Consider the following 20,467-nt stretch of genomic DNA (forward strand, 5'->3'; position numbering starts at 1 on the left):
AACGGCTCGTTAAGTAAACAGGACCGCCGTATCAGGTTCGACCGATGGAATTGTGAAATAGGGACTCTAACCATGGAGTTCTTGTCACTTTGGCCAGGAAACAATTTGAACAGCAGCAGCATCGTGTAGCCTATACTGCCTTCTGCCATTTTGGTAGGCATCTGGCAACGCTGGCAGAACTAAGGCCTTGACTGAGACAGGCATACCTCTGAAAATGATCGGATTCCAGATCTTAGACCAGCGCCGGAAGTGCTACAGCAGGTCTTTATTTTTAGCAAGGTCCAGTTTATTGTACCTTTGATCGCCCGTTACAAAAAAAAAGTTACCAGCAGAATCGAGCAGCAGCTGCAGCATCTCGTTGCCGTTGTCGCTAAACCATTACGTATACGATCAGCTGGCCAGCGTTGCTGAAGCCATAGCGTTTAATAGGAGCCGGCCTACGCATTTCCTTTTCTCGAGGGGAGGTGTCAACACCGCGCTGTTTCGCTCTTGCATGACGCAGTTCAGGCCGCTATGCAAATCACCGCCAGTGGCGACCGCTGCTGCCGGCTCAGAAAATGAGCAGGCAAAACTGCAGTCCTCGGCTCTCCGTCATGAATCTAGCTTTCTGGATGGTCTTAGTGGGAGGCTAAGTGCGCCGTTTTGTAACTATTAACGATAGAAGCAGAAAACCAAAAAGCAGTAGAGAGAAAGAAGCGAAGGTCGAGGCCACAGAACGGCCTTGGTGCTATAACTTGCGCATTGCGTGTTTTCTGCAAAGAAAAACAAGGACAGATAGAAGTGAATGATTAAAAATTTGCAGAATAAATAAACAATAAATGGCTGGTTTAGATGCTGTGCAATTTGCAGAAAAGCTCATTCTCTCTGTGGTTTTTGCACGGAATGAGATCGTCAGCAGCTCATTGTGACTGAAGCATCCCATACGAAGCAAGGAATGGACTTGACACAGCTGCGGCGGATAGGCTACGACTGTGCTCACCTTACTTATTTCTCCCTTTTTGTTTGTAGCTCTTTTTTCTCAGGCTGAAAACAGTTAAACAAGTGGCTTCGTTCGGCACCACTAGCTGCAGACTAGTATTCGTCCAAAAGGTTGCTGCAGCGCTTGTGGGGTAAACAAAACGAACGACGATGGTTAAAGAAATATGCTTTTTTTCGGAATGACCCAAATTCAGAATCTTCCTGCTATGGAAAGCGCATCCATAGATCCTACTTTAGGGAAAACTGCGACAGGGAAAGGCGCCCAGTAACGCCTAGGAAACCTGCGGGTAAATCCTACGTCAAATCAAAATTTCTCCACGTCCTGCTGAAGTACGGATCGAAATTAGCCAAATCCAATCGTGAGAGTCTCCTTTGCCAACTTGACCCTCATAGGTAGCAGTTTTGAGCGTGGTTTCGTTTCATTTATTCCTTCCCCAGCGCTACTCTCTCATTATCGCCTGCGAATGATATGAATAGATCGGCGGAAGATCTCAGCCCAGAAGACGGCCTTAACGATGGGTTCATTAGCTCCGTCGCTGATAAACAAAGCATGCGCCTCTGCTGCTGTGAACTTTAAAGCGTATATTTTGGCTAGTTGGCAGTGGCTTTTTCACTTCGTTGTTACAAGCGAAATGGCCGTGGAAGACAGGAAACGACAATACTAGCCGCTGTACCGTCGTTTTGCGTCCCGCACGCGTCCACCACTTCGATTCTACTCATGGCCTTAGCATTGTACAATGAATTAAGATATATTATAGATCCTATAAATTTTAGCTGCGTCGCTTTTACGCTGCCGAATTGTGAACGCTTGAAAAGAAGGCTGTCAGGTCGGTGTTCTTGAGAGAAGCCTTCAATTCACATTTACTTGCTTGTGTTGAATCACAGCAGTGCCCCTGATTGCGCACAATAAATGTGTTGTTTCTGTGCTGAATAGACAGCATAATCATTGTTAACATTATTTTCATAAAAAGAGCTTAAGAACTACCGTAGAAAAGTTTTGTGAACAAAAATGGGTTACATTCAGTTTCACATTGAAGAGACACAAATCAAAATTTTGCGTGCTGATATTAACTAAGCTATTTCCACAATTCTTTAATACATTGCGATATAAATTTGCTCTAACACGTGAAGCACGTCCAATAACCGCTTGCATACAGCAACCATTTGTGCGGATAACGAAGTTTCGCGTTTTTCTCGGTTAGCGTTCTGACGGATTTCGCTCATTTCGAAAAAAAAATTTCATATTTAGCGAACGAGCCCGTACATGACCTTCAGGAGAAAGAGAAGTTTTCACCACGAGGTAATCGTCATTACTGAAGAGAGAGAGAGAGTAGAAAGGAAGTTAGGCACATCGAATGGGGGCCGAGAGCGGCCAACTTGCCTGTTGTGTGCTACTATTTCATTGGAAAAAGCGCGAAAATAGCGATGGTCGTGATGACTTTGCTCTCACATTTGAGCAGCTTTTCCGACTTGTACGCAAAGTCTGCGCAGTCAGGAACGAGTTGCGCCACAGTTATGCGGCAATAAGATATGACCCAGAGGAAAGCCAGTACATTATTTTGTCACAGATTATTGCTTCGCCTGTCCACCGTCGAATCTGAGTCACGTAAGACACCTTCCACGCCCCGTCCAGCGTATGATTTGGCACGCCTGAGGCGCTACCTGGAAAAACTACGACGCATGCTTTTCTAGCGCATCGCTGGTTTCGACGAATGTCGTCACGCAGCCAGGCGTAGTGGTGGCTCAGCAGGCAAGCCGGTTCGCGGAAGTTCGCCGCTCCAACAATCGCTCCGTGGCCGGGGAGCGAAAAATACTGAGAGCAGAAAGAAAAAAAAGGAGAGGGCCGCACAAGCTACAAGAAGGCGCACCTGGCCCTCGCAGCTCCACGAGAAAACTTTCCGCCGTCGTCACAGCCGTCGCAAGGGCGGTTGTGCGATTCAAGGTCGGCTGGTGTAACCATTGGCAAGAACGGTGATTCCCGGCTAAGTTGGCGCCCTAGTCTGGCCCGCTGCTTTATCGCCGGCCAACTTGGGGCGCTACGCCAGTGACGTCAGCGGCACTCGTCGCCACGCTTTCACCTCGGCCTCCTCACTTTCCGCAAGGCCGGCTTAGTTTTGCGTCGACCAGTTGCTTGAGTGGCTCGGACAAGTGGACGTTCTGAATACTCCTGTCAGCCGGACAGAGCTACTGCGGAGTCGGCTACAATCGACGACCTGTTTTCGTCCGGTATGCGCGCAATGAGCATCGTGGTCTTGGTCCTCACCTTGGGCGTCGCATGGGCGGCGCAGGAGACCGGAGTGAGAACGCCGTCCGGCCTGAGAGACCCGCTGGACCTGGGCATCAACATCCCGCAGATCTTCGACCTGAAGCTGCTCACGGGGCGCAGTGGCACCGACCTGGGCATCAACATCCCGGCCATCCTGAACCTCCGGCTGGATCGGGCCCGGCCCGGTGGACAGCTCCTGCGTGACCTGTTCGGCAGCCCCCGCGGCCGACCCATCTTTCGGCCGTCGGAAGCCGAGCTGCCCGACAAGACCGCCTAGGACCGAGCACAGAGGCACAGTGTCCAAACAAGAAGCCTGGCTTCCATCAACAAGTGCGGGATGAAGCGTATCTGTGATGATTTCGGCGACTTGGCTTACCAGCTTTTATTCCTTACAGCGGATTTCAAAGACTGCGCGTTAAGGCGGGAGATGCGAGCTTAGCGTGTCGCGGTGCCGAATTTTCAAGGTGGATAAAAAAGTATCGTGTGGAAAACTAACCGTCGCTTGCGCAGAACGGCGCCTCATTAGGCATGTCGGCACAAGAGAAACTCTTGAAATTAATTAAATTACCCTTTTCTGTTCTCTTATGTCGCTTCGGACGAAAGCTCAAAGGTAGTGCAAAAGCAGGAGAATTCTTTAGCCGACACCTGGTAGCATCGATTAGCAAGAAGCCGAGGTTATGTTGTACCAGCCTCGGTGAGCGTCCCGTCGAAGCACTGCAAGACGTGCGAGAGAGAACGTATAAACTATTTTCCAGAAAGATGGCTGCCTTTATCAAGAACTGCATGCTCTCCTGAAAGCTGTGTTGCGTGTAACCTTCTCTCAAGTATTCTTTAGTAAACAGATGAATAATGAGTGGGTTTTATGTCCTTCCTTGTCAGTAATTTTATTGCGAAAGCATTATATGGCTATGTCGTATCAGCAAAAAAATGTCCTCAAATTTTGTCCGCACTATTCTGTCGTTCTGTGGAGATAAATGAACAAAAGTTTGATTGTGTTAGGTAGTGCGTGAGTAGTACTTAAAATAGGAAAAGCTTGGTTGATGAATTTTAATTAGTTAATTAAATATATCGAACTAATGAAAATCAATGCTGTGTTTCAGGCATGTTTTGTGGGACGTATTCGATGAAAAACGACGTAAATGCGTGAGAAAGCTTACTAAGTATAAAAATAAATAAAAATAAATAAAAACTGAAAAAAGAAAAATGAGAAAATTAGAAAAAAATAAATAGCATAAAACAACAATATTTCACAGAATAAAAATTGAAAAAATTAAGAATTAAAAATGCAGGTAGAAAGGGGAAAGGGGAAAGGCTTTCGGGGCATTTCCGCTCTTAGCCAGATTCAAAGGAGCACATAAGAGGGATCTGAACTCGTCTTTCTACCGCGGGAACTCGATATACACGTTCCGAGCGTTTTTAAAAACTTCGAATTATTGTGTTGTGTGGCAGGAATCGGATTAAACGAGTCGGCTTCCGCCTTTTTTTTTTTTTGAACTCAACGTTGAAGGTAGGAGAATTCAACCAACGCGTGGAGTGCCTTTCAGCAAGTCCCATGGCGGCTTCGCTTTCGCTTTTATTTTGTATTTTTTCCATATGTTTCTGTGAGTAAATAGTTTCAGTCACAGACAACATAACCGCAAATTAGGCCCACGGAAATATAAAAATGTGCGTGAAATTTTCGATTTCCGTATCACTCTGTCGATGGCAGAGCGGCAGCCCGCCACGGGACTGGCTGAAAGGCATCCCACGCGTTGGTTGACTCTTTTTATGTTCAGCGTTGAGTTCAAAAAAAAAAAAAGCCAGAACCGGGACCTTTAATCTAATTTAAGTTAGGGAAACCGGCCGCACAGGACAATAATTTGACGTTTCTAAGAATGCTGTGAACGTGTAGATTGAGTTCCCGAAGTGAAAAGACGTGTTCAGATTCGTCTTTAGTACACCTTTAAGTGCAATCATGTAATTTTTGCACCGTGCTCCTGCACGGCAGAATAAAGCTGCACACGCTATGCAAGCGCTCGCACTGCACTAGTTGAATGTGCACTACAAAAACAAACTGGAATCAGTAGTGGCTCTCCAATCAGGCATGTGACTGACAATGAAGAGCCTAATGTTTTTTTCTCTTCCTTGTGCAGCGGAATCGAGCAAGCAAGCTCACGCGTAATTTGGCTGCTGTTCCTTTCGTAAACACAAGCCACGTAGGCATGTGTGCTGCAATATGGCCAGGGAAAAGAAAATCAAGTCGCGGCAGTACTGTAGAATCACAAATTTTTTTTTTTTACTTCAGGAGAGCATTCCTAACCTCCTACTGGCTTTTCCTCGACGTGGTTGCACAAACCATTTGAATGACGGCTTCGCTGGACGGTTCTGGAATTTACAAAGCGTCAGAACCGGACGCGCATACACTGAAGAACAATCGCCGGAAGTCTAGTCAGCTTTGCTCGCGTCGACTATACCTTGCCCGCTTGAATTTGTATCTCAAAGCAGACTCACAAATAACCGAGCGCGTTTAAGATACCTTGAAGCGTTGGCATGAAATGACTATGGGGATCGAATGGATTTCTTGTGTTTTACTATTACGTGGTGTGCCCTGCCCCTGGAGTGACTCATGATAGAGCACCAATATCTTTGTTTAAAGAGTCGTGGATGCCGGTGGATCTATTGAACTGAGGCCGCAAACATGGGCATATCAGAGAGGGCGCTCACGGAATTGCACGTAGTTGGAACAATGTCGCGAATGTATAGAAAAGATACTCTCATACAAAAGTGACTGCCATGAGCTAACGGCAAGCCACTGCGATAACTTCAAGTGTTGCTATTTGGTGTGCTTCGATGTAATAGGCTCTTATATTATTTTTTGTTGAATGGGTGTGGGGACATTTTTTGTTCGGTGACTACAGCTGGATGCCGCCTATGCTGTGCGACTCTTGTGCCGACGCCCCACCAAAGGTAAAATGTCCTTCGGGCTTTCCGCAGTTTTGATACTCTTTGTAGGAAAGTTTTGCAGCTTGAGTTATTGAAGCACTCGCGAAACAGTAGTAGTGAGCAAAATGAATAAGCCAATACTGCGAAGAAAGCTTCCAGTCATTCGTGGCCTTTTGCAAGTGCTCGCTGGAAAGGCCAACGTCACTCAAGTACGAGCGATCACGAAATGCACATACAGGCGGGCCCTGTTAATACATATAGCAAATTTGGTTCCAGATGTAAAACTGCCCGTAGAGGGAGTCGCCGTAATAACGAATCAGGAGGATCAAAAGTATTCACAAAAAGAAGAAAACCACTGTGGTTGACGTCTGCTTCTGAGCATGAGAGGGGGGGGGGCAGTGAAATTGAAATTAAACAAAAGCTTGAGAGATCCAAGTGCATTATCTTGGTAGCCATTCTATTTAAAATATTCCAGTGCAACTTTAAAGACCTCCACAAGACGATTGATGGTCTGTCATGGTCTACCTCATATTACAGCCGTTCACATCACACGAAACGCTAGGCCCTCTCTGTACTCAGTTGGCTGCGGCTTGAACATCGCACAAGCTGCAGAGAGAGTTTTCATTGCAGCCCTTCATGGAGCAGAGCAATCGGTAAGGCGCATACCGGGCCCCTTGGCGCTGTAGAGCATCACACCACAAAAAAGAATAATCAGTTACTGCATTTGCACCTTCGCACAGCCTTTCGCAGGTGATCTGCACTCAGCATGCACGAGAGGAAACGTCTGGTTGGGGCAGTGGAGATTTTGTTCGCATTGCTGTCCACACTAATACGGCAAAAATACAAGGGTCCCAATGGACTCTGCGCATTTTCAACCTGTCGATTTTCCGGACACTGACTTTCCATATTAACGAGGCGTAAGCGCATTAAAGAAGTTCGGTCCCCAGAAATCTCTCCAATAATCCGAATACTTCATAGCAATAGGAGCCGTATTAACGGCCATTGGCGTCAGGAAAACGTTCCGCGCGGGGTTGTATGAATGAGGACATTGGGAATTAACAGACGCTTACCAGAGCTGTGCACACATTTACACAGACGCAAAGAAAAGAGAGGAAAAGCCTGCAGGGCTAGCCCAACTCCGAAATTCGTCTTTTGCTTCGCGTGTCTTGCGTCGCAGGGGTCGTTCCTGGCACATGCTTTACGATAACGTATTGTCAGCAATGAAATTCCAGTAAGGAAAGGCGTCAGGCAGGGAGGCACGGTCTCGCCATTGCCATTCGCCACTCGTTTACAGGAGATATTCCAAGGCCTGAATTGGGAACAGAGCGGCCGGCACCATCGACGTGGAGGTAGCGCACAGTGTCCACCAAGGGAGGCATCCTCGACCGTACGGAGACGGCCTTCAGTCGCCAACTCGAAGTTCGTGGTGGGTCATATCTGGGAACAGGCAAAACTTAACGTCTAGCCTTGCGGGATCGGCGTCACTGAGAAGCCTGTGTAAAGCGTTTTTGCTGTCCGATGGTCTGGCTGCCTGCGCAGTGCTGACTACGCTTGGCCACTGAGAGCGAGAAAGCGTCTTCTGCGCAGCCTGTTGAATTGAAGGTGGCCATGTCTCGATTAGTTGCATCCCTCATGCTTGTGGCGTTGAAGGGCAGTCCCATGTAGTGATGCGATGGCGCAGAATAGCCTTTGCGCTCACTAGCGGTTAGTGCTGCGCAAGCAGGGATGACATCTGGACCAGCGCCCAGCCGTGGTAGTAGGCGATCTGGGCCTCACCCAAGCCCGCTACCAGGTGGAAGAACGCAGCGAAGAACAGACACTCCCGAAGGACATTTTTCCAGATAGGGAGGCTAATGGCGTCCTCCGCTGAGGCAGTCACCGCCTGCACGATCTTTTTTTTTTTATTCAGATACCCTAAAGGCCCTTATGGGCATTACATAAGGGGGGGGGGGGGGGTTAACAACAGGATATTTCAAACACAATTAGGGGGGGGGGGACAAGGCAATATAGAACATCGCGGTAAGGATCACCGAATACAACAAGAAAATATAAAAAGAAAAAAAGGAGAGAGAATTGCATACATGATGAAAAAAAAGAACAACAACAACACTCCGTACAAAGCATGTAGATACACTTACAATGCGTCAAAGGCATAAAATTCTGCTTTTACCCAACATGCGTAAAACTGCGTTTCAAATTACTTACAAATGAGTCATGATCACGTATAGAAGCAATTTCTTTTGGCAGCTTATTCCAGTGATGAATAGCTAGAAAGAGCGGTGATTGTCGCAGGAGATTCGTACGCGCAAACATGGGACGCACTTTGAAGGGATGGTCGAGGCGGGGGAAAATTTTTTGTGGGGGTTTGATATGGGATGCTGTAAAGGATGACGGGGCATGATACAATCTGTGGAAGTGGGAAAGTAGTGCTAACAGTCGTCGTGTTTCTAGAGACGGTAATTGGAGGGACTTTTTGATAGCCGTGATGCTGGATGTTCTAGAGTATGTTTTAGTGATGAAGCGTGCTGCTTTATTTTGTAAAGATTCCAGCTTGTTTATTAGGTAAGTCTGATTTGGATTCCATATTATGGAAGCGTATTCAATCTTTGAGCGAACTAGAGCTGTGTAAGCTAATAATTTAGTTGACTGATTTGCTAAATATAAATTTCGCCTAATGAAACCAAGTGTTTTATTTGCTTTCGAAATTATTTCATCAATGTGATCATTCCATGTAAGGTTAGAAGTTAAATAGACTCCCAAATATTTTAATGTATACACATTCTCTATGCATATGCTGTTCATAAAATATGAACTTAAGTGAACGTTACTGGCTCTGGTAAATGTCATAGTTTTTGTTTTAGAAACATTAATTTCCATTTGCCATTGCTCGCACCAAAGTGAAATTTTGTTTAGGTCGGCCTGTAAAATATTAGCGTCCTCAGAGGTGATAATTTGTCTGTAAAGCACGCAGTCATCTGCAAACAATCGAACTGTTGAGGTCAGGTTGTTACTGATGTCATTAATGTAAATTAAGAATAAGATTGGGCAAAGTACGGATCCCTGGGGAACGCCAGATTTAACTTTTGCTAAAGCGGAAAAGTGATCATTTACGGAAACAAATTGGTAGCGATCGGTTAAAAAACTTGAGATCCAATTAACAATTTTTTCATGTATGTTAAGCCGGCTAAGTTTCGTCATTAAGCGAGAATGGGGAACTTTATCGAATGCTTTCTTGAAGTCAATAAATATGGCATCGATTATTATGGAATCGTGAACAGCTTGATGAAGATCAGTTATAAGTTCAAAAAGCTGTGTTTCACAAGAGCGGCCTTTCTGAAATCCATGTTGATTGTTAGAAAAGAAGTTATGTTCAGATAAATATTTCATAACTGCGGAAGATATGGGCTGTCGAGCTGGACAGCACGAATGAATGGTACAGGTTCGGCACTGCTGTACCTCCAAGTTTTGAGAAGGTGTTCGTACTCGACATGTTCTCGGCTGTTTTGAAATGCCTGCAGCTTTAGGCAGAAATAGTCCTCTGCCATCCAACACCCCAACAGCTAGGCTCATTGGTCTAGGCGTAATAGATACGGCGGAAGAACTCATTGAGGCGCAGTTCACAGGGAAGGTAACGCGACTCTCCAAAACTGCAGCCGGCCGAAAAATCCTAGAAAGCGCCGTTAGGGGGTGTAAATCGATCTGCTCCAGCGCACGGCGTAGAGATTGTCTTTCAGAACTGTACACTGGGCATTCACAAAGAATATGAGATATGGTCTCATCGCGGCCACAGATGTCACATTCAGGGTTATCAGTCGTGGCGATCACCGTTTATTAATGGTAATATGCAGGCAAAACTCATCTCAAATCATGAATATCGATGAGGAATCAAAGGGATGTATCATAATACCACCCCTCCCAAAAAACATGCGCTCTCGCACAGCATGAGCAGAAGAAAAGCCCGCGCGGCAAATATACACAATAAACTTAAAGAAAACAAGTCAATGCTGTACGTCGACGCGTCCGAATACAGGCACAAAGAGGCATATGTTATGGCTATAGCTGATAATTAAGGAGAACGCATAGCAGCTGCAACCATATAGGCAAAAAGTCCGGAAGAAGCAGTAGAAGCAGCAATAGAATCGCCATGTCCATGAAAGTCCCACAGGGAAACGTCATAATAAGCGGCTCAAAAACTACGATAAATAACTTCATAAAAGACAAAGTACACACCCGGCCGCAAAACTTATTAGCAAATACCGCCCAGAAACTCGCATCAAACTAATTGGACCCCGGCACACTGAAGCTTCTCAGAAAACGGAAAGAACAACAACATAGTCTGAGAACTAACTATCTGAGCAGGACCAGGTGCGCTCCCAAACCACGGGGCCAGATCAGCGATGGACCATCTACTCACCTCTAATGAAATCACGACTTTCTATCAAAGAAACAGAATGAAATACATCCCCCCCCCCCCCCCCCCCCCCTTCCAGCCCCACGCTCACGCAATAGCAAGAAACTATTCTGAGGCAGCTCCAAACACACACATTCCCATGCCCAGCAATAGTAGCCAAAATGCACCCAGAGATATACTCTGCAGAATGCAAAAACTGCGAAGAGTACGCAAACCTCAAATACATCATGTGGGCCTACAGTCAGAGCGCTTTCAGACAAATAACCCCTCAGGAGCAGTGGGAGACCGCGGTGCGCGCTCGGACCTGTGGTAACAAATGTTGCTCACAGAGAGAGCTGACCAGGTCGATGAGATCCAAGAGATCAAGGCCACTAAGCGACAGTAGCCCACCTGCGCCAGAAGGGAGCCTTCCTCTTCAAGTACTCAAATCATGTTTATTCTCTCTCTCTCTCTCTCTCTGGGATTGTGCACCGCTTTGTCGATTTAGCATGTGACCCTTTCGAAGCAGCGTTTCACTGTATGATTCTTTGGACCTAATAGTGAGGAAACCGGCTTGGTCCACGACAAATTTGACTATGAGACTCCAGTGCCACAGTGCAGTTAGAGAAAACACGGTGCGAAGCAGGCGGCACATATTGGTTAGCTCCGGCCAGTGGGCCCCTACTTAAACAGCATGGGTTTTAGAGTATTAAGTTCGCGGTCCTTTCCGGTGGCCGCAGCGTTGCACGACTGGATAAACTAAGCCGCCTGTTGGGCGGCACTCAACCCTTTACGAAGCACTGTCGTCTTGAAACCCGTGAAGCTATTCTCTGCAGAAAGCTGATCAGACAAAAAGATTTTATTTTTACGCTATGGTCCCTCTCGTTCAAAATACATAGTTAGTTGAAGGAAGAGTCAAAAGAAAAGAAATCGTCCGGCGTTCTCACGACGCACTTAGAGATACGATTGCTACCGTTTTGCCTTTTAAAGGGACTATGCAATGAATTAAAAGTCGCTTGTAAATCCATTCAATGCTTAGAAATGATGCTAAGAAGCATCCACTCTAAGTATGAGTATTCGGAAGTGAGCAGGCAATCTATTGTGAGTTTTAAAAACTGTGTTTCTTACAATTCGTGGGCTGATTGATGTTTTCGTAGTGAGCGGTTTTGAAAGTAAAATCGTGAAAATAGACGTCCCTAGTTCCGTAGCAGCAGTTCGCAAGCGGCGACCGGTGCAGCGCGCCGGCCAAGTTTTCGCACATGTGTCGCCTGCTTTTCACCCGTCGCGAGTGTCACACTTCAGATATGCACTTCTGAAGGAGGGAAATGAGGGTGTAGGCGTAGGTTCTCAGTGAGCATTTTTTTGCTTTTTTAAATATTTTAACCTTAAATAAACTCTTCCTTGTTTACTTGCGACCGATTGGGTTTATTTTTCGTGCCATGCCTTTCTGAGCCAACAATCAGTGCCGCTCAGTACTGGACGGCACTCATTCTAGGTTCATAATCACGATTGTTAAGGAGTTTGCTTTACTATATGGGGATTTATTTAAAAGAGTGAAAACGAGAAAGAGCCAAGTCAGCAGGAGGTCTCGCACGTCGTCTCGCTAGTGCGACATGGGAGTTCGCGGACCTTCGGCCAAGTGCAATCTTGTGGGAGACCTGGCGCCGACGCCTACACTCGGCCGACTGTTTTCGCCGGCGCAGTGTGACATAGAGCCAGACATCACGACAACACGGGTTTGGCAGACCGAATCGGCCGACTGTTGGCCTGGTATGACAGGCCCTTAAAACTGCAACAGACGACAAGCAAAGGAATCCGACGCGCACCGCAATCCAGGATGACGAGAGATGGCGAGAGAGGCCGGACCGACGCTGCTGCTAGGGTATGACAACCGGAAGTCTCAAACCGAACGTCAGCTGATGACGTATTCCTGGGCGGGGCCCAGTCCCAGATATATTTTCTTTATTTTTTTTCTGGTGGCCCGCTTGTACGAGTTGAGGAGGGAGAGGAGGCACGTAATTTTTAATCGTCTGTATCTTCGTTGTTATTGATGCTAGCTCAAAAATTCTTGCGCTGGGGTGACGAGTCCTGGAATGCCTATCTCTCGTCTGCTTTACGTAACCTCAATTAATTTATTGCATAGTCAATTTAAGGCCGGTAAGCCGTTAGCATATGCATTAACGGATTTTTGTAGGAATATTAAGGTGCAACATTTTGTGCGTTAGTTTTTGTCTGCAATGCTTGGCGCAAAAGGTTTGGTTTTTGGTTTTTCAGGAAAGGAAATGGCGCAATAACTGTCTCACCTATCTCGGCGGACACCCGAACCGCGCCGTAGGGGAAGGTATAAAGGAGTGAGTGAAAGAAGAAAGGAAGAAAGAGGTGCCTTAGTGGAGGTCTCCGATTTATTTCGACCGCCTGGTGATCTCTAACCTGCACTGACATCGCACAGCACACAGGCGCCTTTTGCGTTTCGGCTCCATTGAAACGCAGCCGCCATGGTCGTGTTTGAACCCGGGTACTTCGGCTCAGTAGACGAGCGCCTTTACCACTCAGCCACCGCGGCGGGTAAAACTTCATAATCGATTTCGGGAATGGGAAGGCGAAATTACTGCCGCACTCTCGGCGGACATTTGAACCGCACCGTGAGAGGAGAGGAAAGAGGGAGTGAAGCAGAGAAGAGAGAGAGTGGTGCCGTAGGGGTGGGCTACCCAATAGTCTTGACCAACTAGGGTTCTTTAACGAGCACTGACAACGCACAGCACGCATTTGCGTCTCGCCTCCAGCGAAAATCGGCCGCAGCGGCCGGGATTGAATTCACGGAAGGTTTCAGGTAAAAAAAAAATCAACCCAGCTACAGGCAAACTCCTCAGTCAGCTCCCACCTAGTCCACATATGAAACTTAGCTGGACACCAGGGCACGGAGGGGCAGAGAGAAATCAGGCAGCACATGCCTCGCCCCGAGCATGCACGAACCGAGCCCCCTGAGACACTCCAGCACCCTCAACGGTGCAAATACCCCATCCAGTCTTCTATACCACCTTTGTAGAGCACTCCACTGGCCACAAAGCCCGCCGATACTAGTACCCTCCTCCTCATCCGGCTCTCTCTCGAAAGGCCGCTGGCACCTGGAGTCTTCCACAAACTCTCGCTTTCTCTTATCCCCCAGCGCCAGCTTTTCTATCCCACTAGATACCCATCCAGTGCCTTTCCGCCTGCAACAAGCGACACTGTACCAGTACACCTGGGCCTACCAAGATAACCCACACCTCCTACCACTCCCCCGACCTTACATCCCAACGGAAGCCTCCTGGGAGAGCTGATCAGCCGAGCGCACTGTGCAGCATATAGTACAATGGATCCCTGCACTGAGGGCCACTCCCACAGGAGGAGCTGATATCCATATTATGTAACGCCGCCTTCGACCAATAAAGTATTCTGCAGCCGAGTGCTCTAACCACTCAAATATTATAAAGTGCACCGAGACTATAAATGCGCAATGCGCGCGTGTTATAAATATTGGAAAGGCTCCGTAATTGTTGCACTGTGGGTAAACCCCACTGACCGCATCGTTAGGGAAGGAATGAGTGTATAGGAGTGAAAAGAAGCAGAGAAAAAGGTGATCATGGCGATGATCTGACTTTAATGGCGCAAGAGCAGATTGGTCGAACCGCACCTAGACTAACGTGTTTGGAGCTTGCGCGAGGTGCAGTCAAAGAGCCATTTTTCAATGCATTTCCCACCGGAGAAGCCGACCACTAGGCCAGGAGAAAGCTTGTACCCGTTGAAAACAGGCGGGTACCCAGGTGCCCTCGGGATTGGAGCATGCAAGCCGGAGGAAAAGAGGCGTAGAAGAAGTAGAGGACGCCGGATTAATTTCGACCACCTGGGATGCTTTAATGCAAAAAGACGCTGCACAGTTTACGGGTGTCTTAGCGGCCAGGATTCCATCCCGCGAACCACTGAACTACCGCGGTGGGTCCGCGGCGCCAAGCACGAAGTTCAGTAAACAACAAAACCACGTGGAACATTTAAGCTTTGCTTTTGAGAGTAGAAGGCAATGGCTTTATTATGTGCCGTTCTCATGGGGGATTGACACTCAGATGGACTTGCTGCTTATGGGAAAGAAATCTTTTTTGACACGACTTGCTTCTCGTGCATTTGATTCAGACTATGGCCTGCTCCTAAGGACACATCACTTGAAAAATTCACTTAGCGATTGCTTGTCATTTGGCTATTTAGTTCACGTGATCATTTATTTATTTATTTATTTATTTATTTATTTATTTATTTATTTATTTATTTATTTATTATTCCTCAAATGCCCCTAGGTGGGTGTTTTACATGAGGGGTGGGTACCTTCAGTGAATGATGACGTGTTCAATGGCAGTCCTGAAATTGGCAGCATTGGAGTGGCGCACTGCTTCTTCGGGCAGATCATTCGAGTTCTTCGCTGTTTGTACAAAGAATGAAGATGCGACGATGTGCCCGCATGCGCAGGGTATACAAATTTTGAGTGGTTTGTACGGAAGAGTGGCGACGTGCAGGTGAAATGATGGTGCAATCAAGTGGAAAATGATAAAATTTATAATCAAGACTAAGCCTGATATCATGGCTGTTGATTTACTCTGTACAGTGCTTTGTTCTGATGAACTATTCTACCTAAGCTTATTAAGACTTATAAGCGATGGAATGACTGCACACTGGAAAGTCGGTTGAGTTTTTCACGCAACGTAGACACATACTGACTGTTTCCCTATCTCACTACACACTCAGGAGCACTGTACATTGTCACGATCGATCATCCTACTAAAGGTCAGTTTGATTTTCTGGATACATATCTTTTTTCCGTAATGTGACGAAACGACAGTTGTTCTCCCTCTTGTAGAGCACGCTCGTCAAGCTGGATCACTCCGTGGCTTTACCTGGTTCCGTATCTGCGTAGCCATAATCAGCATATGCACACTCATCAAGTCTTGCGTCCTTCAGGCTTTCCTGCATTCTTTTTCGTCTTTGATGACGAGGAATCATTCCACTGGTCCCTTTTCTCTTATTGCAAGAAGGATGGGCTTATGGTCTGCGAAATGGAAACTGCAGACCACCTGGGGATCTTTAACGTGCACTGACATCGCACAGCACACGGGCGCCTTAGCGTTTTTCCTCCATAAAAACGCAGCCGCCGCGGTCGGGTTCGAGTTCCCGGGTTCGAACCCGACCGCGGCGGCTGCGTTTTTATGGAGGAAAAACGCTAAGGCGCCCGTGTGCTGTGCGATGTCAGTGCACGTTAAAGATCCCCAGGTGGTCGAAATTATTCCGGAGCCCTCCACTACGGACCTATTTGTTCCTCTCTTCTTTCACTCCCTCCTTTATCCCTTCCCTTACGGCGCGGTTCAGGTGTCCAACGATATATGAGACAGATACTGCGCCATTTCCTTTCCACCAAAAACCAATTATTATTATTAGAACATTTGACTATCTTGATTAAAGAACGCGCAATCTATGCACGTTTTGCGGTTGGTTGAAATGGCATTCATGAGATTTTCAATCTCCAAACCAGCCTGGAGGTGTGGCAAGTGCGTAAATTTTTTCGATACGCGGACTTTCTGATTAAAGTCGCCTACTACCACTAAGGGCTGTTTCCTAATCCAAGGATGCAGGTCGTTTAATATGAGTTCTGACGCTGCTATCTCGACTGGTCCGGATGCGATGTAAGCGTCCTCAATTCCCTCACTGACCAGCCGTACAGCACAAACCTCGCCGTACTTGTAGACGTGCTGAACCAGGAACGCATCTTCCTCATCCACGCCATATTTGGCGCAAATGGCTGCGCCACCAGCTCGGTTCCGGGGGCGCTTGGCTAGGCTAACACATCGATATCCATTCATTTTATATGGGGCTTTGGGATACATCCTGGTCTCGCTGAAACACAGTACGGTGGTCTGTGAAAGAAGGAAGTTCTTTTCAACGTCGGCGTATTGTGTACTTAGCGATCGGACACTGACAAAGCCGATCGTTACAAAGCACTCAGATAGTAATGTGTTGCACTCGGCAATGAAGGTTTGCAGACGATGCTTGCGGAGTCTTCTGAATTTGTCCGCAAGATTATGACCTGGATTGTCTTTGATACGGTAGAAATGGTGGTAATTGTCCTCGTTAGTTAGGTAGAGCCCTTGAATACTGGTAACCCTACTGAAGGCGAAGTATGCGTTTTTGTGATTCTGCCATTTTGAGTACTCGACCACCAGCTCATTGTATGTGCCACCTTGGGACTTGTGAATGGTTATGGAGCTCTCCTGGACCACGGGGAATTGCTTGCGCCTCACGGTTCCCAGTTCCTTGCCCTCAAGGTGGCACCCAATGTTTAGTAACTCGAGTGGAACCCGGTTCCTACAGATGTTAGGATCGGTGACATCGTAGCGCTGTCCTTTCACAAGGCTGCTGGTCACACACCACTGGAGAACTCTATCCACAAGTGCAGCGGGTTGTTGTCAGTGTCTCTCTGCACATGCCTGATGATGCCTATGCTTCTGTTCACGAAGCTGTCGGAGACGTCGATGTTACGAATTAGAACGTAGGACTCGCCTTGGCATAGTAGAATCTTTTGGGCAAAGTTCGACATTTCTACCTTGGACATCGCGGATATTCTGGTTCCGGCTTGAGCGTACTGTTCGTCGGATCGGTGTCCACTGAGGGTATCTATAGCTGGGCAGTGAATAGCATGCTCGCTGGAGACTTCGGCCATTGCTATGGTTTAAGCGTCTGCATTTTGTAGCGAGAGCTACATTACGCTAGCATTTCGAGCCTTCAGCGTGGCGGTGGCACGTGACCGTGGGGGCTCAGCCACGGCGTGGCAGCGCCGCCACCACCACATGGTTGGTCACGTCACTAGCCACGTGGTGCGGAGCAGCTGCTGCTGCCAGCGGCGCGGCGCGCCGGCGAAACCGAGCTGCAACAGCTGTGTGCATGCGCCGTGTCAAGTGGGATGAAGACGAAGAAGGAACGCCCAGCGAAACAGGGCGTCGAAAGACTGATTTTGCAATTCAACTGAGCAAGTTCCACTCGGCCAGCTGTAGCTATCGCGTTACTCCACGTTTAACCAGAGCTAGGCCACCGTCAATTTTTTGTTCCAGTTGAATAGACGCATTGCAAAGTAGCATTTGTGCTTGGCTTGTTACGTTGTATACTGAGGGGCCAGTTGGTCAGACATATTATAAACGAAAACGTAGCATATGGACGGGACGTAGAAGGGTGAAGACAGCAATCGTCCTGTCTTCACCCTTCTACGTCCCGTCCATATGCTACGTTTTCGTTTGTTACGTTGTGACAGACTGACTCTCCAAGAGAGTTACTTTGTCCAGAGTGAGTTCCCTCCCACCTCTGATATTTGTGACCACCGTGGCAAACCCTTTTTCGCTGTGCCGTACCACTTCCTTTGACTGGTAGAACGAGGGGTTGTGTCACTGCATATTCTCCGTATTGAAGAGAGTTTCCTGGAGTTCAGATAACCCAATGTAACACCCCCTTGACTAGAGAGGTCTTTAAGGAATAAAACTTAACTGAGCCTGTACACCTCTGCCGCCCTTTCCGGAGGTAGCTGCGTGAGATTGTCGCATAGGATGACACCGAACCAACCGAATAGTTCTCCATAATTCTCGTACATAGTTCGTAGTCTGGGTAATCCACATACGTGTGTCCGCTGACATCATGCTGATTTCGTCCATTCTAAGGCACTTATGTGTCTGAAGATGCAGCAGAAGGAATTGGCATCGCTCGAACTGCGACCTCTGTGTCGAGTTTTTCCGCATATGGAAATCTTGAAACAGCGTGCACTGTCACTTCACCAGTGGCAACGGCTGTTTTGCCGGTGGTGGCCCAAGCGACGAGCCAGTTGATGCTGTCATCCTGGTTAGCACTTTTGTAGTGTCGATTGTAAACGTCCATGATGCTGCGTAGCACAAATGTCATGCCACAATTGGTAGCTCCGTTAAAGAAGGTCTGCATGGGTTCCCAGTGTGGCGTTGTTAGGAGATGAATGACTTCTCGCACGATCTCAAATTGCCCCGCAATCATCATTATCATCCCATATCGGTATACGTGTATACGTCGATAGGTGTGACGTCTGTGAGCACCCGGACGGCCGCACATTTCGCGGCTTTCACCGAGTGTTGTTTGTGCTGGTGTGTTGCCATTCCGTGCCTTCACGGCTACAGCGAGGACGTGGGAAGTCGGTCAGTCATCTTACGCTCCGCCTCCGTCTGCTTATCGAACGCCCGTAGCTGAGCAGCTTCTTCGGTGATTGCGCTATTACGCAGTTCTTCCATGTCATGAAGATCAATTTGCGGACTAATGAAGCGAGCTTTCACAGCCAGGATTTGAGATAGTTGAAGATTTCTATAAACTTGATTCGGTCGATAATGTCTACTTCTATCCGGAACGGGTAGAACAGCAGCATGTGCATGCGCTTAAATTTCAGGCCATCGGAAACGGGCAGCGAAGGACTGCAGGCTGCGTTCTCGGTCTACCGTTGTCTTTGAAGGACGTGAGTGCCGCCGGATCCTCGGAGCAATCTTCATACTTTTGTACTGTCGTCTTGCACCACATGTTTGTGCTGTCCTCGTCCCTTCATCAATGCTCAAATCTTTCGGATGCGAACTGGTTGCTCCGGCCACGAGGTGTTGGCTGTGACCCCCACGCGACTCGTGTGTGGCGGGCCAAGGCCGAGCAGATACTATGCTGCTTCCTGTGCCCAAATCTCAACAGCTTTGAGTTTCTTGATGCTGAGTTGTCGGAGAGCTTGGGTGTATGCTATGCTCGAGCCGGAAGATTCGTCCACGACTGTTCGCAGCTCTTTGGGGAAATGCGTCGGTTTAACTTGTTGACATACTCCATTATGTATGCTGCACACGCGTACACATTTAGCACGATCTTGAGATCCATATTCGTGTTCAACACTGGCGCCATCTACAGGTTGAAGTTGCTGAAATGTAAAAAAAAAACACATCCTGATGGAGTCTTCTAAATCACCGACAGCCTTGTCCGGGGTTTCTTGACAGGAGCATGTATTAGAGCAAATGCAGCCAATGTAGAAGCAGACTGCGGTACAAGCTTTTTTTTTATACTCCACATGTCCTCACTTCTATGCAAGACGCCTCTATGCGCCATAAGGGTGCTTTTGTAATGGTCAGTGAATTGACTTTTTTGAGAGCAACAACAAAGCATTGCTCAATGTTTCGTGCTGTGTCCTGAAGCTGGGTTCTTCTGGAACATGCCTGATGGGTAGACATGCAGAACCGTCGTGTTCAGCGAAGCCTGCTGAGTGAGCAGTGTGCCTCGTGAAGGACGCTTAACCTCCCGAGTGGTTGCTCTTCTTTCTTGGCGCATTTTGATGCGGGGGCCAACTGAGCCATTTGATGGAGATAGCATGCATCACGGGATTGCCGAATGCGACTCGGTTACGTAAGGCGTGATGTATTTCAGCGAGGCTGTTGTTTCCCCACACAATAATAATATAAAAATAGAGGAGGCGGGTGGCGATTCGTCCGAGGCGTCAGAAAACAAGGCTTTTTTGTCTGCACGGCGTTGGTAAGAATTTCGGTCTGGGCACTAAAATATAAAGTTTTCTTTTTCTACTGCACACAACTCGTACTACTACTACTACTACTACTACTACTACTACTACTACTACTACTACTACTACTACTACTACTACTACTACTACTACTACTACTACTACTAATAATAATAACAATAATAATAATAATAATAATAATAATAATAATAATAATAATAATAATAATAATAATTGGTTTTTGGGGAAAGGAAATGGCGCAGTATCTGTCTCAAATATCGTTGGACACCTGAACCGCGCCGTAACAGAAGGGATAAAGGAGGGAGTCACAAAATTTAGTTTTTGA

At 47.3% G+C, this 20,467-nt stretch overlaps 1 protein-coding gene across 1 annotated transcript; it reads left to right on the top strand.

Annotated features, from left to right (window-relative positions):
- The first annotated feature begins 2,933 nt into the window (after positions 1-2,933).
- On the top strand, positions 2,934-4,097 carry LOC144136191 (uncharacterized). The gene has a single exon (XM_077668272.1). It carries the CDS (start codon positions 3,207-3,209, stop codon positions 3,519-3,521), a length of 315 nt encoding a protein of 104 aa, XP_077524398.1. The 5' UTR covers positions 2,934-3,206; the 3' UTR covers positions 3,522-4,097.
- The last annotated feature ends 16,370 nt before the right edge of the window (positions 4,098-20,467 follow it).

Source organism: Amblyomma americanum, chromosome 6 (genome assembly GCF_052857255.1).
Source record: "Amblyomma americanum isolate KBUSLIRL-KWMA chromosome 6, ASM5285725v1, whole genome shotgun sequence".
NCBI lineage: Eukaryota > Metazoa > Arthropoda > Arachnida > Ixodida > Ixodidae > Amblyomma > Amblyomma americanum.

Excerpts from the sequence above, each read along its gene's own strand:
- LOC144136191 (XM_077668272.1), top strand. The coding sequence starts at position 3,207 with ATGCGCGCAATGAGCATCGTGGTCTTGGTCCTCACCTTGGGCGTCGCA.